At 37.9% G+C, this 16,794-nt stretch overlaps 1 protein-coding gene across 1 annotated transcript in view; it reads left to right on the top strand.

The window, feature by feature from the left end:
• LOC145978722 (uncharacterized) overlaps nt 1-16,368 on the top strand; it is a 30,197-nt gene extending 13,829 nt beyond the window's left edge. Inside the window, exons 2-3 of the mRNA XM_083111529.1 lie at nt 645-12,308; nt 15,216-16,368. Coding sequence (XP_082967655.1) covers nt 645-12,308; nt 15,216-15,521 — 11,970 coding nt within the window. The 3' untranslated portion in view covers nt 15,522-16,368. The remainder of the gene's footprint in view (nt 1-644; nt 12,309-15,215) is intronic.
• The last annotated feature ends 426 nt before the right edge of the window (nt 16,369-16,794 follow it).

Raw genomic sequence — 16,794 nt, 5'->3', positions numbered from 1 at the left:
ACCTACCAAAGATTATTAATTGTATAAGAATTTCAAACTCAATTTAGCAAAGTAAACGGATTGAGAAAATTCTGTTTCATTTTCCACACAACTTTCCATTCCTTCTTCCATAAAAATAAAAGCTGAACTGTGAAAAGCTTCCCTCAGGGATTTATAAATATGAATAAATTCAATGGCATTTTGAATAAATAAAATTTGCACGTCTACGAAGAAAAATTCACGTAGAATTAACGTATAATTCCCGGAGCCAATAATTCACGCATAATTCCCGGAATTCAAGGAATTCCTGGCGAGTAGCCACCCTGATATTGTAACCGGTTTCTATTTCCTTCATTGATTCTGTTTTCTACGTTCTCGTTTATGCACTCTTAAATTATATGATTTACTTTTGTCATACTTTATGTAATGTTTGTGTTCTCTGTGTATTTTTTGGAACAAATTTGATTCCATTTATGTTCTCTGGTTATTTTACCTGTGTCTGCGTAAGTTAACTGTTATCATACAATTGGTTCAAATAATCCCTGCAGGTTGTTTTTGTCTCCTTTGTTGATGTCCCTAAAAATTCATTTTCTGCATATTTCAGTTAAATGTTTCACTGTTAATATTTGAGGTATTGAATTTTTAAAACAACTTTTCTCTTGTAGGTGACGGTATTATTGATACTGGTAACAATCACCTTACACAATACAAGAGGACAAACAACAGGATATCTTCCGCCTCACACCGAGAGACCATTGATAACCTCAACTGCATTCAGCTCTCAGTCTCACCAATCAAGGAAAACAGTGCCAGGAGACCAATCATCATCTGGAATATCCAGCTTTTTTGAATCGAATTCATTTTCTGATAACCCGGTATCGAAATCTTCCAGTGACTCATATCTTCCACCAGATCCTGAATACTCCTCTAATGGATCCGGAAACGCATTCTCCGGAGAAGATAGTATTATAGGAAAGAAAATTTCAATATTTGTCCACCAAGACACACTTCGCGAACACACGTTACAGTCAGGCGCCAGTGACTATTTTCAGAATGAAAATACAAGAGTCAACGGTGCGAGTAATGAGTACAAACAAAGCGAACAGAACATTGAACGTGACAAACCACTCTCAAATTCCGATCAGAGAAATTCTTTTGGGAAGTACTCTAGCTTCAATATAGCGGTAACTAACAGTCACGGGCTACCTCCAGGAGCAGTAGGGAACAGTTTTCGGGGACAGCATGAAAGCAGCTCAAAGTTGGGAGGGAACGAATATCTTCCTCCAGGGAAGAGTAATTACGAGACTAGAAGAAACGGTACCGCGTATAAAGAACTGCAGGATAAATCAGATGGCCCCGAAGAATCTCTTCCTGAGTACGAGAGCATTCCCTTCCTACCAAGTCCCAATCCTCCTCTCCAAAGCAATTTCACAAGGTACTTTTCCAGGTCCTATCAGAACAGAACCAATTCACATAAGCTTGAAGACATTGCGTCTTCAACATATCTCCCTCCATCAGAGTCCAGTGAGAGTACTCCGTCAACCAGGAAGAATGCGATAAGAGGTCGCTTCATAACCTTACGACCAAACACCCGAACATCAACAGAGAGAGTTGTGCATATTGGACAAGGAAGAAGAAATCAAATTAATACCGCGAGCAATGTCGGTAATGAAGTTCCTATTGTTATAACACCCGCATCAATAAACAGAGCCGATGCACATGATTTACAAGTAGCATCAGGAAACTATCCAAAGTCTTCAGATTATAGTGGAGACATAGCACACACGGCAGCTTCCTATAAATCGTCAGATGCTTTCCACCAAGTAGTTACTCCAGAAACTTATCTACTTGCCCCATCTTCGACTCCATACACTCCACAAGAGTCTGGTTACGATCAATCATCACAGTTTTCCACCTTCAATCAAGATCATCGTCGTGAAAATGTTGATCGCAGCTCTCCTTCACCACCAGATAATTCATATCTTCCAGTTTCACGTGAAGATAGTGCACAGTTGCAAACATTCACACCCGATCCCCCCAATTCACAACTTCCAAATGCAGTGTATCGGGGATCCAGACCAAACAAACAACTTTTAAACAAACTCTCTGGACCCCACCGAAGAACATTCAGACCAGATAGAAGAAGAAACAGGCCATCGCAATCAAGGGAATCGAGTGAACAGTCACGAGGTTCATATGAAAAAGAAAGTCACGCGTTTACGCAAGAATCTGGTAAACAATCTCAAAATGGTTACCTTCCACCATCACCCAAAACAGAAGAAACAAACACTCGACAAACTGGATCCGATGTGAAAGGTGGAATATCTAGCAGTGAAGAAGAACATTTTACAGTAGATTCTGAACTTTATTCACCTCCAAGACTAATTCCGTTTGACAACAGCTCACCAACTCTAGCACCCTATTCTAGTACAATGAAGAGTATTCTACAAAGCGAATATGAAAATTCATTCTCCAAAAGTATTTCTAATGTACAAGATTCCAAAGAAAGCCACACAAGTTCCATCCCTCCAACACAAGTCAGCGATGGGTATCCATCAAATTACAACAATGTAGGAAGAAGTTCAACAAGTAAAACCAGAAATGACGCTGTAACTTCAGCAATAACAGAAGTACACGATAGAAATTATCTGCCACCAAAAGAAACCAGCAGTGAAGAAAACAGAAATACAATACAGACTTCAACACATGCAACAATTAACAATGGTACCTTTGTTGAATCCAGTGATAGTTCTCAGCCACAGAGTCAATCTTATTCGCACCATAATTTTGACCAAACTTCAAACACACGAAAAGTAGTAACAGATAATCCCTCGAGATCACAAAACATAAACCAGTATCAAAGCAGCAGCTCATACAATGAAAACTCTCAAACAGGACAATCACTAACTAATCAACCGTATCTACCACCATCACTGGACAGTCAGAATGCAGTACGAGGGCATTCCATAGAAATTAGCATTACTCCAAGGCCTCCAAGAATAAATTTTCAGAACAAAGGATTGAATAATAATATTTCTTATCAGTCTACAACGGAAACATTCGAACAAGGATTTAATACTAGAGAAAATGGGCAGTATCTTCCACCTGAGGATATCAAAAACAACAGAGAAAACATTAATAGTGGCCACACCAGGCACACATCACAGAAAGGATACAGCAATGAATTCCAAGCATCACTAATAAATAGAGGACAGAATACAGCTTTTCATGACAGTGGTAACAATTACCAGCATGTACCTGATAGGACTCTTTTAACCACGAATAGACCACCAATCGGTACTTTAAATGAAAATGTTCCGTCAAAAGCTGAAAACATTCCAGTCCATACAGGGAACGTTTTATCTGGTTACAATTACACAACAGGAACAACTTCACAAACGTTTTACAACAACTCCAACCAACATAATCTTCCACCTGAGGTTAAAAGTGACGAAATAGGAGCGGGGGGAGTAGGATACACCCAAGAAACGTTTTCTTCATCCTATTCGAACAAATCCTATTCCACACAGTCAGATACGGGAAATGCGGTAATGAATGGTCCACAGTACCTTCCACCAGAATCAAGTGGTAACATCAGACATGGAAACAATTTTAATAATAAACAACAAGCACAACAATATCAAAGACAATTTGAAGGATTTAGCACAGGGAACGGGGTAGCGAATGGTGCACAAAATCGTCCACCAGAATCAAGTGGCAACATCAGACAAGAAAACAATTTTAATAATAAACAACAAGCAAAAGAAAATCAAAGACAGTTTGAAAGATTTAGCACAGGAAATGCGGCAGAAAATGGTTCCCAATACCTTCCACCAGAATCAAGTGGCAACATCAGACATGGAAACAATTTTAGTAATGAGCAACAAACGCAAGAATATCAAAGACAATTTGAAGGATTTAGCACAGGAAACGGGGCAACGAATGGTCCACCAGAATCAAGTGGCAACATCAGATATGGAAACAATTTTAGTAATGAGCAACAAACGCAAGAATATCAAAGACAGTTTGAAGGATTTAGCACAGGAAATGGGGCAGAGAATGGTTCCCAATATCTTCCACCAGAATCAAGTGGCAACATCAGACATGGAAACAATTTTAGTAATGAGCAACAAACGCAAGAATATCAAAGACAATTTGAAGGATTTAGCACAGGAAATGGGGCAGCGAATGGTGCACAAAATCGTCCACCAGAATCAAGTAACAACATCAGACATGGAAACAATTTTAGTAATGAGCAACAAACGCAAGAATATCAAATACAGTTTGAAGGATTTAGCACAGAAAACGGGGCAGAGAATGGTCCACAATATCTTCCACCAGAATCAAGTGACAACATCAGATATGGAAACAATTTTAATAATGAACAAGCACAAGAAAATCAAAGACAGTTTGAAGGATTTAGCACAGAAAACGGAGCAGAGAATGGTCCACAATATCTTCCACCAGAATCAAGTGACAACATCAGATATGGAAACAATTTTAATAATGAACAAGCACAAGAAAATCAAAGACAATTTGAAGGATTTAGCACAGGAAGCGGAGCAGAGAATGGTCCACAATATATTCCACCAGAATCAAATGGTAATGTCACACATGGAAACAATTTTAATAAAGAAGAACAAATACAATTCAATCAAAGACAGTTTGAAGGATTTAATACAGGGACCTTGGCAGTGGATGATCCAAAATATCTTCCTCCAGAATCTAGTGGAAATATCAGACGGGAAAACAATCTTAATAATGAAAGACAAGCACAAGTAAATCAAAGGCAGTTTGAAGAATTTAGCACAGGCAAAGTTACCTTTCTAGAACAATCAAGCAGTTTTAACTCAAGTGGTAAGAATACATTTAATCAAGAAAATTTACAACTACAACCAAGCAGTGGTTTTACACCAGAAATCAATTCCTTTGGACGCACGTTCACTTCGTCTCAATACTCTCAAAATATTAAAAAAATAAATCTCACGCCACAACAGACATTCCAAGAATCAAGTAATATAAATTCTGGAGAGAGAACATTATCGAAAGAAAATAAATATCTCCCACCACAAAGTCATAATAACACACAGCAGAGATTTGAGTCATTCGGAACGACAGATGTAAAAAGTAACAATCAAGGATATGAAACTAGTAACCAACAAAGTACCTTTTTCAAGAACACAGTCACAGCAAATTCAGGTCAAAATGTAACATTCCAAAACCACAATGTAACTTACCTCCCTCCAAACTCATCATCTAACAATAGATCTGAAAATAATAGGTTTATTATTGCAGTAATAGACGGTGAAACATACAGACACAGATCAGAGACCAGCACAGGTCACAAGGCAAATAATTTTCTTCAGGAAAGTAGTAGACCAATTTCAGGACAAGAAGTAGCAGATGCACATAAACCACATCAACAATTCCAAAATTTTGCCAACACAAGGTTCGAAGTAGAAACTAATACAGAAAGAGTAAAAGGAACTCCAGGCGTTCCACGATCATCAGTGGAGTCCCATCAAAATCGACAAATTTCGTTTCTTCAAGAAGGATATAACACAAACTCAGGCAGAGACCAAAAACAAATGCAAGGAAGTCAATCTTATCTTCCACCTGCATCGCATAGTAACACTACTCCCTTAAGTAATCAATATAAGACAATAAACAGAGAACAAGAGCAAGGGAATCAACGGTCGAGAACAGATTCTGCCATTTTCCAAACACCAGTTAGTAACGTTTTACAATCATATTCTCAAAATCTTCTGAACCTTCCTCCAAACGCGTCAGGCTATAGGACAGAAAGTAATGGATTCGGTAGGGAAATAAACGGCAAACAAGTGCAAAGCAACCAAGGAGTGATATCGCAAACATATTCTGATCAGAGGATAACATCTAAGCAATCAAATAATATTGGTCAAACACAATTCGGCGTGCAACATCCAACATATGTACCACCTCAAGTTGCCACCAATCAAAGGGTAAACAATGCAGTGCACAGTACAAATACACACGCAAATCATGATTGCAACAAAACACACTCTTCTGTTTCAAGTGCACACCATCAATCAGGCAACAGCAACCAAATACACCGTATAAGTGAAGATCAATTGTACCGTCCACCAACTGGAACACATTCTTTGACTGGTACTGTTACTGGAAGTGGATTTGAAAGAAATAATCATACCAAAGGGGCAGGTACATTTTCGCTGCAGCCACATGATACCCAGGAAGCACAAAAGGAGATTTTTAAGCTGGAAAATACACAATATCTTCCGCCACAAAGACCAGCAAGCAATCCCTATACTTCTGTAAATGTCCAAATCAATGAAGACTATTCGCAAGGATCGAATAACAACCAAGGTATAAATTTCTCTCAACAGCAATCAATTAGTACAAATTTCAATGGCCCAACTCCACAACAAGTTCAACCGTATCTTCCTCCACCTACGACCGAACATATTTTGTCTGGACAAAGCTTTGAAATAGCCAGGGATCATACTGACCAAAGGAGTGAAGCACCATCGATTGGAAACAACCACATCAATATAGCAGGAAAACAAATTGAATCGAACATTTCTCCTTCGACATTTGACTCTGAAGAACATATCAATCCTGTTTTGAAAACCGTCATGCACAAGTCAGACCGCGTTGATATTCATAATCAAGAAATTCATGGTGTCACTTCAGCACCTTCATTTTTTAATAATGTTGATAACGAACAGCCAGATAGGAACGTGGAGTTAAAAAACCAATATGTTGTTCCAGGATTTACCGAAGCACCATCAGTGGGAAGACAACACTTTGATGATGTGTCGAGGAAAACTATTTCGATATCAAAGGGACAAACTATTAATTCACAGCATTTCACAAACTCTCAAGGCAGCAGAACTGGAGATGTCAATGTAAATCAAAGTTATTTACCAGCACCTGGCATACATCAAAACAAACCAATAGACGCAGGAGTTTCGTCTGGTTTTGTAAACATTGAAAAATCTAGAGTACAAAATAATAATCCTGAACAGCTTGCAAAATCTGGATTAGTATCACAAAGTGAATCTTACCCTAGAAGCAATTTTGATTCAATTGAAATAAATCAGAGTGGTAAACTAAGTAATAACCAACCAGTGAGATCATATCTCCCACCAATTTCGGAACACAATAAACAAATACAATTTCCAACAGGATTACAACATCAGCAATACTCAACCAGCAAAAATTTCAGTCAGTTTCAAGAAGAGAACAAGTCCAATTTTGTACCAGATAATAGTGAATCTTATATCCCACCACAGGCAAGTGGAAATCACTTTCAAGGGAGAAATACAGCTTTTGAGACTACGACTGTAAACCATCCACAGCAATTTGTACCGAAGTCTACGCAGAAATACGAGCAGCAAGGAGGTACCAATACACAATCTGGTCAAGTTTACAATCACCATGCATTCGATTATTCACAATCAACTCACAGGCAACCGGCAAATCAACAAGGTCAAAACCTGGATTATCATTCAACAAATGGTGGTGTGAATGTATACAAAAGTGATTCGAGGAATGTTGGATATTCCCAACAGAACCGAATTACTTCAGATAACAGATCGTTCCAACAGCTTCAAAATTACCATTCACAACAAGTTAACAGGAATTATATTCCACCATCTTCTCCAAACATAAACTTAGCGACGAACACGGCAAACAGAAAGGAACATCACCAAATCTCAAGTAATGTAAACATAGAAGAACAATTCCTTCCAAAATTAGATCAAAATATATCTAATAAAAATTTTCAAGTAGAAAACCTCTTTCCACAAAGAACTTTGCAGCCTCCATTACGTCATGTAAATCTTGCAAGCAATACGAACGTCAAAAGACCTCATTCATCAACTGTGGAACAACAAAGAGAAGTGATCCAATTAAACAATCAACAATATTCGAACCCGAAACCGCAAGTACAATCAAACTTTGGGATACAGAGAGATGTAAGTCTACAGCAGAATACAGGTATAAATCATCAATTACCAATCAACACTCAAAGACACGACGGCCCTAATTTCAATGGACGAGTATCACATGTGACCTTTACAACATCCAGGCAAGAAAATAAAGGTTATACCTCGACAGGAAATTATCTGCCGCCAACTTCTTCCACAGCAACAACTTCTCAAGATGAGAGAGTCGGGAACCAGCAAAATGTATCACTGAACCAACAGAATTCTTTACATCAAGTTCAGCCTGTATACCGGGAGAATGATCAGAATACCTTTACTCAAGCAATCGAGAAAAATGTAACGGTGCAAGGTCAAGGGTACTTACCTCCGCAGCCTAATAATAATGTGGTATTGGGAATAAATCCAATACGAAACATAAACAGTTCTCCAAACCCAAACGTACACGCAACCAACATTCAATTTTCGTCAAAGAATGTTCAATTTATACCTAACCCTGTTCGTCCAGCAAGACCCCATGTTGCCGTTTTGGGTGAAAGTGGCTTACTAAATCAAGACAGGATAAATACACAGACCTCATCGGAAATTCATTCTACAGGTGGAAGCCAAAATTTGGTTTATATTCCACCAGTAATAAACGATGAAAGAAATAAAAATATTGGCACAGGGTCAACAAATGCAAATTTTGGGCAATCCAACTATTACCAAGAAGGTGGATCGTATACTACAACAAATCATGGTGTTGACAACTCAGTTCAAGGAGCAACATTGAATGGCAACAATAACATAGCATCTACAACCCAGCCGTATCTTCCTCCACAAACAAATGAAAACCGTCTAAATACTGGGACAGGTTCAGTATTTTCTGGAGCACAAGATCAACATGTTCCCTCAGACATATCTCTTCCTGGAGAACGTGGAGGAGTTCAAGTGTATAACCAGTCTTACCTTCCACCAACATTTGGATCTTATTCCACGGGGAGTTCTTCAGATTCCGGTGTGAAAGCACAGCACACAGATGTGTCTAGTGAGAACCAAGGCGTTTTGAACCCACATAGTAATCAATTTTCTTCTGCACAATCAAGGCACATTAATTTAGATTCTACATTTAGACACAGATCGGATGATAATGTTCAGTTTACAGGATATTCAGGATTTCCATCATCTACGTTACAACCGACGGCCAATGTTAATGGGCAATCATTCCACTCTTATAGCCAGTACAATCAGCACGATGCCTCTAAGTCAGTTGCTGAAAATTCTAAGCTAAAACAGCAATCCTATATTCCACCAATACAAAGTACTGTACAAAATGGAGAAATTTTTGAAGGAGCTGTAAGTTATCCACAACCATTCAACATTCCTCAACATGTCGACCAATCGCAAATTCAATATGAAACCAAAGATAGATCTGATGGTCACAGAAATTCTCAAACCAAGAACAATCAGGCATATCTTGCACCAACAACTGGCGAAGTTTCATCAGGAGCAGGAATTCTTCAAACACAATCGACCGAAAATTTTAGAGAATCTGGATATTATCAACAACTATTCTCAACAACTGGTCTTCCACAGATTAATAATTCATCTCACGAATCTGGCAATACCTACGAGGAGAGTTCAGTTTTATTTGGAAATTCGGAAGGTTTTGGCGGAGTTAGGTTTCCGAATAAACCTTATCTACCTCCGGACAGCATATCTCAGCAACGAAATATCCCCTTTGTGCCGACCCCTACTCCTGAACAGTTAGTATCGAATTATAGAGGAACTACACAATCAACTCCTGCAACAGTACATCAAAACAATATTCAATTTGTAAAAAGTTCATCATTTGGCTCAAGCAATTCGCAGAATGACGGATCTTCTCATCTTCCTCCGTATTCGGCAAACAGTAATGGACCCTCAGGGATTGATAGTGGTAAAAGGTTTGAGATACATAATACACAATACTCTGCGAGTAATATAAAAGCAGGAGGTTCAGTGGGAAATTCAGGTAACAAAGGATCTTTGGAAAACAATAACAGGAAGTATTTACCACCAGGAGCAACTCGATTAGAGAATTCGTTTGAAAGTGTTCAACATGTTAACATCTATACACAAAATAATTATCCATCTGGTAGTTCAAACTATAGAGAGGGCGTAACTGAATCCCATCAGCATGTGCAAAAACCAGGCACCGTTGACTCTTTTCATAAGAATTCAACGTCATTTGGAAGAGAAGTTACTGGAAAACAGAATGAACCCTACCTTCCTCCAAACTCTGCTAATGGCAATGGTCCTGGAATCTTAACTGGAGTTACTAATACATTTGAGCACCAAAACGGTCAATACCTTCCACCACAAAGTGCCAGAGGCAATGCACAAGGCGGAAGTCTCTCTGGGACATTGAATTTGAGAGATGGACAAAGACAAAATTATAACCAATTTCAATCCAGAAATACTGGTAAAAACACAGGTGGACTGGCCTTAGGAAATGGAGAATACAATACGTATACAACAACACAACAGTCAGTTTCGGGCTTGTATCGCTCGCCGGGTGAAACAAGTAAACCTTCACCAGCTGATCTTTCAAAGTCATACACAGTTAATCAACAAGGAAGCACTTCTTTTGGAAGTGGAGGTCCTCAACATTCTTCTAAATTCGAAAGTTACTCACAAGAAGTATCAAGACAATCAGAATCTAATTTAGAAAACCAGCGAAATAATATTCAATCTTCAGTTTCAAACACAAATTCTCAAGAAAACCGAACCTCAGTAACAGGAGATAGCCACGGACCATTGTACCTTCCACCTCAATACAACACACAATTTAAAAGTCACGTACAACAATTACAGCAACCATTTTTGCCTCCAAGGGTATCAGTAAGCACACACAGAGAAGTGTCTGTGTCAGAAAGTGGAAACACGAAACAAACTACGTCGTTCGCTTCTTCTGAATTTTCACAACAGGCCTACAGCCCCAGGAACCAGAATGAAAATGTTAAATTTATAAACCGAGGTCAAGAACATTTCACACGACCACACTCATCTTTTGCTGACGGACACAAGGCAGAATATGTTGACAGCCAGGTTCAAGGGAACTTGAAAACATCATCATTTGGAGCGGGCAGTTCCTATCTTCCACCAGTAACATCCAGTACCGGTCCTTCCTCAAGCATTCCTGGGTATTCCACACAAATCTCTCAGGACAAGGCTGAAGGTATTCACAGACAAGTTCAAGGAAGCAGTGCAAGTTCGTCCAGTAATCAAAGTGTTGTTGGTAACTCCTCAACTGCAGAATATCTCCCTCCAACTCAAGGAAGTGCAAGTAGTTCATATACCAAAGATATTACAAAGGGATCGGTTTCTTCAAGCGGTAGCCTGAATACACAAATAACAAATGTCAATGGTTATAATAAGGATGTGTCTATATCTAGTGGTTCAAGCAGTGAGCAGAGTCAAAACTTCAATACAGCGAATGTTTCTTCTGCTGGCTTGCAAAACAGCTACATTTCTCCTAAACAACCAACTAACTTCGATAACTACAACAGAGGCACTTCGATATCCAGATATTCAAGTAGTAGACAGCAAGAAGGTTCAAATATTGGGAATGGCTACGTTTCAACAACTGACAGTAATTTGAGTCTAGCAGGAACAAGTGAAAGAAAAGTGGGCAGTAGTTTTTCTCAAACGGTTTCAAGTTCAGATTCAAATAGAAAATCTGATGATATTTCCCAGCTCTACATTCCAGCAGAAACGAAAAACAGTCCGATATACAAACTTTCTATAAAAACAAGTTCAAGCAGCTCAATAAGGAGTATTTCAACACCAGAAAACTCCCAAGTCACGATCACTAAAAAAAGTGATAATCCAAAACAGGCCCTTGTAATTACTAACGGGACGCAAAGTTCATCAAACGGAACAAATTACAAATTTGTAGTTAATGTTAAGGACGAATCGCGTTCATACAGACAATCTACAGAAAGATCATTATCATCCACAAGCCCCAGAAGTGAAATTCCTAGAGGGGAAAGTGCTGCTTCGAAAGAAGTATCCAAGAGAAAAGAAAATGTCTATCCTACTCCAAATTCAAAAGTAATCTCAAGAGAAGGTTCATCGCGTGTTGTTCATATTCCCTCAAGAACAATTAGTGTTGCTACTGATAGGCCAAAGAACATTGGACTTTTTACGACGGAAAGAATCTTAAAAACTACATTTGCACCATCAACGACAGCAAACAGTGGAAATGGGCAGAAGCCATCGAATATTTCGTCGAGAGTTTCTGCAACTGTAGAAAGTAGTGTAAATGGAACAAAAGCCAACAGAACAGAACAAGTCGAATCAGCCAACATACCGCCTGTGTCAACTTCAACCAAGAGGAGTGTGGATAAGACTGGCAGGGATGCCGTAAGTAGGTTTACTATTAATATATTATGGATTTACCATAATTTAATAGCTAATTCAATTTACAGTATTTGGATTGATTGATTGAGTTGGAGTTTTAGGTCCACTTTATGCACAGTAAGGCTAATCGGGACTGGACCTACAGTTTAAAGTGTGATCCGAACCACTATGTGCCTCCACTGAGTATCGAACCCGGGACCCACAGTATTTGGATTTTTCTGTTTTATTCATACTTTTGTAAGTAACTTAGCCATAACTAATTTGCAAATCTAATCAGTGACAAAGTGATTTAACGTAAGGGCAGAAAATTACATGTCATTACAGTTTGGTAAATAATTGTTCATAATAAGAGCGTCATTTGAGCTTGGCAATGTTTTCTGAATGCTTCTTCCAACAAAACATGGTAAAATTTCAAATTTAGGTTCTTTGATTGTTTAAGCAATATTAAAGGAGACAACTAACTAACTAACTAACTAACTAACTAACTAACTAACTAACTCTCTAGCCTTCTTAAACCCGAAGGTTCATGGCTGCACCAACACAGGCCTTCCATCTTTCCCTATCTTGAGCAAGTTCTATATACTCTTTTCCATCCCTACCGATTTCCCTTAGGTCCATCTCAACGTTGTCCCTCCATCTTCGTCTTGGCCTTCCTACAGGTCTCTTACCATCAGGTTTCCCAACAAGAATCCTGTAAACTCCTCTTTCCTCTCCCATTCGTGCCACATGACCTGCCCACCTAAGTCTTCTTGATTTAATTATTCTAATAATATCTGGACATGAATACAAATTATGTAGTTCTAAATTATGTAACCTTCTCCACTCACCTGTCTCCTCATCCCTTTTAGGTCCAAATATTTTCCTAAGGATCTTATTTTCAAATACTCTCAATTTATGTTCCTCTTTCAATGTAAGGGACCAAGTTTCACATCCATATAATACTACAGGCAAAATTACTGTTTTGTATATTTTAATTTTTAGTTTTACAATTCCCTTCTCCTGGCCACCTAACTTCCTGGACAGCTACTACATCTAATTTATACTTGAGACAACTTGAGAAAATATTTATATTTTGTTGTCATGGGTACAACTAATATCCTGTTTTTCAGTTCGTTATTTACTTCCAGACATAACAAGAAGGACACATTTACTATGTGTTCAGTTGGTGTTTTAAGTCCACTTTATGCACAGTAAGGCTAATCGGGACTGGACCTATAGTTCTTAAAGTGGGATCCGAACCACTTGTGCCTCCACTGGTTATCGAACCCGGGACCCCTTGATTACAAGGCAATGACGCTGCTACTGCGCCATGGGGGAGGCCCATATTCACTATGTGGATTTCTCCATTATGTTAATTTATTAAATAGTGTAACTAAAATATTGGATTGTCGTTAAGAAATTCTAAGAATTATGATCATAGTTACAAGTCCAGTTTGTATGCATAGTCCACTTCAATATCCTTTTATGAATAATTACCACGAATATGAAGGATATGAATATACTGCGTGTGTATGAACAGATACATATACTGTACATGTATCTTACATATAAGTAGTAATTAGAGAGTATTGTGACGTAAATTAAGTATTTGGTGAGATTATGATGAGGTTCACATTAACTGAAACTGAAAACTTTATAATATTTTCCCATAATGTATAATTTTCGTAGATGCACAGTAACTGTAAGTTTTGCTCCAAAACAGTGACGCCACTAGAGAATTTCGAATTTCTTTCTTTCTCTTTGTGTTTCTATGTTTCTCTTTCTTCCATCCATCTTTCTTTTCCTTTCCTTCTCTTTTTCTTTCTGTTTTCCTTTTTTCTTCTTATGTGTATCTGTTTCTCTCTCTTCCTTGAGCTGTTTCTCCATCTACACTTAGGTATTTATCTATTTCATAATTTATTTCTCTCTTCTCTGTTCCTTTCTTTTCTTCTCTTGCTTCCTTTGCTCCTTTCTTTCTTCTTCTGTTTTATTGCTTTATTTATGTCTAATCTCTATCTTTCCTTTTAACGCTTCCACTCTCTTTAACCTTCTGTCTGTGGGATACTTACTTGATTGATTTGCTTTATTTTACTTCGCTTTCTGTGCCACTTTTGGCTAATTTGCTAAGATGGTGATGATATGATGAATGGGATCTCACAAACATCCATGCCCAGGCCGGGATTCGAACCGGAGACCCCTGGCATCGTAGAGTGACGTGCTAACCACTCCACCACAGAAGTCGGCTGGTATACTTGATATTTGACTGGAGATCTCCATACTGAGGAACCTCCCTGGCATTTAAATGTTTACAAATTAAACCGCCTAACTGAAAAAACTGTGCTTGTCCGTGTGTAGTATAACTTTAAGTCAGATAGAATGCTTTTTTTTAACACTTCATAGCAATCATCATGTAACCATTCTTTAATGGAAAACTCATAACAATACAAAACATTAGGATCTGTTTGGTGAATCTTGATGAATAAATGAAATAAATGAGAGAACTAACACAATGGAACATGAAGCACATATGCTGTGATTGGCATTTGAAGTCAGATCGTTCGGAGGCGTCACAAATATGTCTTCAATGATTCTTTATCAGATATAATGTAACAGCCACGAATATGCTGTTCATAAATTAAAATAAATATATTTGAAATTATCAACTGAACAAATATATAATTATTACGCGAAACATGAACCCTGAGAGTATAATTTTCTAATATAATTGAACAAGTGAATTGGATTGATATATTAATTGTATACCAAATATATTTTCATTGAAAGTATTCAATAATATTAAAAACTCTACAATTTTATTAACTGTTCTGATAGTACGTTGCAATTTCCAAACATTTGTGTAAAATATTTTCATAACTTTTCAGTAGTTGATTATGCACTATATTTTGAATACGAATATTTAATCTTTTTCAGCGTCGCGTCGACAGTTCCACGGTCGACAGTACAGAAAGCGAAGACGAGATCACCCCAGGGCCATTTCGGAGCACCTATTCAGTAAGAGATGACCTATCAGGGACTGACTATTCTCATGACGTGGCCAGCAATGGCGGAGTCATCACTGGAGAGTACAGAGTCGTTCTTCCAGACTCCAGGCTCCAGATCGTGCGTTACAAAGCCGACGGGAAGCACGGTTACAACGCAACTGTCACCTACAAGGATCTCTCGCATGGGGAGATGAGGATTGTCAGGGTGCGAAAGAAGCCTCCAGGAAAGAGTTGAAGCGCTACTCTGTGCCACAGAGTTTCTAAGAGACTGAAGCAACGTGTGAATGTCAACAGCGATTTGGCTGTGTAGGTTGAGAGTATTAACAATTGCTGTTGATGTAGAGAGAGAACAATTATGTTCAGTACCACGAACTAGTCCGTTATAATTTAGGCAAGAGTTCAAAAAGTATAACTAGACTGTTGCTTTTAAGAACTGAAAACACACAAACCAAACTGATGAGGTTACATTTTAGTTGTACTCATCCAGTCTGAAGAGAAAACAAGTGTATTTATAACAAACTTTGTAATAACGGAAGAAATTTTCACTTGAAATGTTAATAAAACATTCATAGAAATCTACTGATTACACACGCAAATATAATCACTAGATTTGAGTCAACGTTTTGTTGTTGAATCGCAATAATGACTTAGAATGTTGAGATTCCATTAACTTATATTACAAGACTGTATCGAGACTTTTCATGTGTTCAATATACATCACTAAAAGTGTAAGTTACAAAGTAAGGCATGGTTTTGTTTTCGACGAAAACATTAATTGACAAATTAACAATATCTGTGCAGGACACGCATATTTAATTTAAGGCTACTATTTTAACGTGAGTTAAGAGAGACAATTTCACAAAAATGCTGACAATTGAAGACCAAATATTCGAGAAAGATATTTCGCAAATGAGTGCTACAAATGATTATATTTACGCTAATCAAAAAAGGAATTAATAAATGTTCACAAGATTGTAGCCAAGTATGTATAAACACAATATATTGTCACATTGTTTCCTCTGTATACGAGTGTATGTTCCTCTGCAGATACATGGATGTATGTGTGTATTTATTTTTCTAAATTAAACCCACATTTTTCTTTTCTTGCTTGTTCAAATTATTTATTAATAACATTTATATTTTGAACGTCATTGACAATTTCTAAATGTTCAGGTAATTAATAACACAGGTAAAAACTGATGACATCTTTGTACAGTTTGTGTTTATTAATAAATACGAACATTAAAACGATTGAAAAATTCGAGTAATAATACACCGACTGGCCAAGTAATAAAACGGTTATATTTAGAACACCGTAACAAGCGCACTGGTGATATCATTTTAACTGAAAGGTAAAATTTAACTGGCTCCCGCATTGTCAGATGGTAAGCGCTCCTGACTTTGGTGCAAATGGTTCCAGGTCCGAACCCCTATCAGGAAGCCAATATTTCAGCATTGCCTCAGTGTTGTAAGGACAAGCGGGAAGGCAATTTATGTGAAAGTAAGTA

This window comes from Lepisma saccharinum, chromosome 25 (assembly GCF_977018435.1).
Source record: "Lepisma saccharinum chromosome 25, izLepSacc3.1, whole genome shotgun sequence".
NCBI classification, from domain to species: domain Eukaryota; kingdom Metazoa; phylum Arthropoda; class Insecta; order Zygentoma; family Lepismatidae; genus Lepisma; species Lepisma saccharinum.
This window is presented reverse-complemented; position numbering and strand designations above follow the sequence as displayed.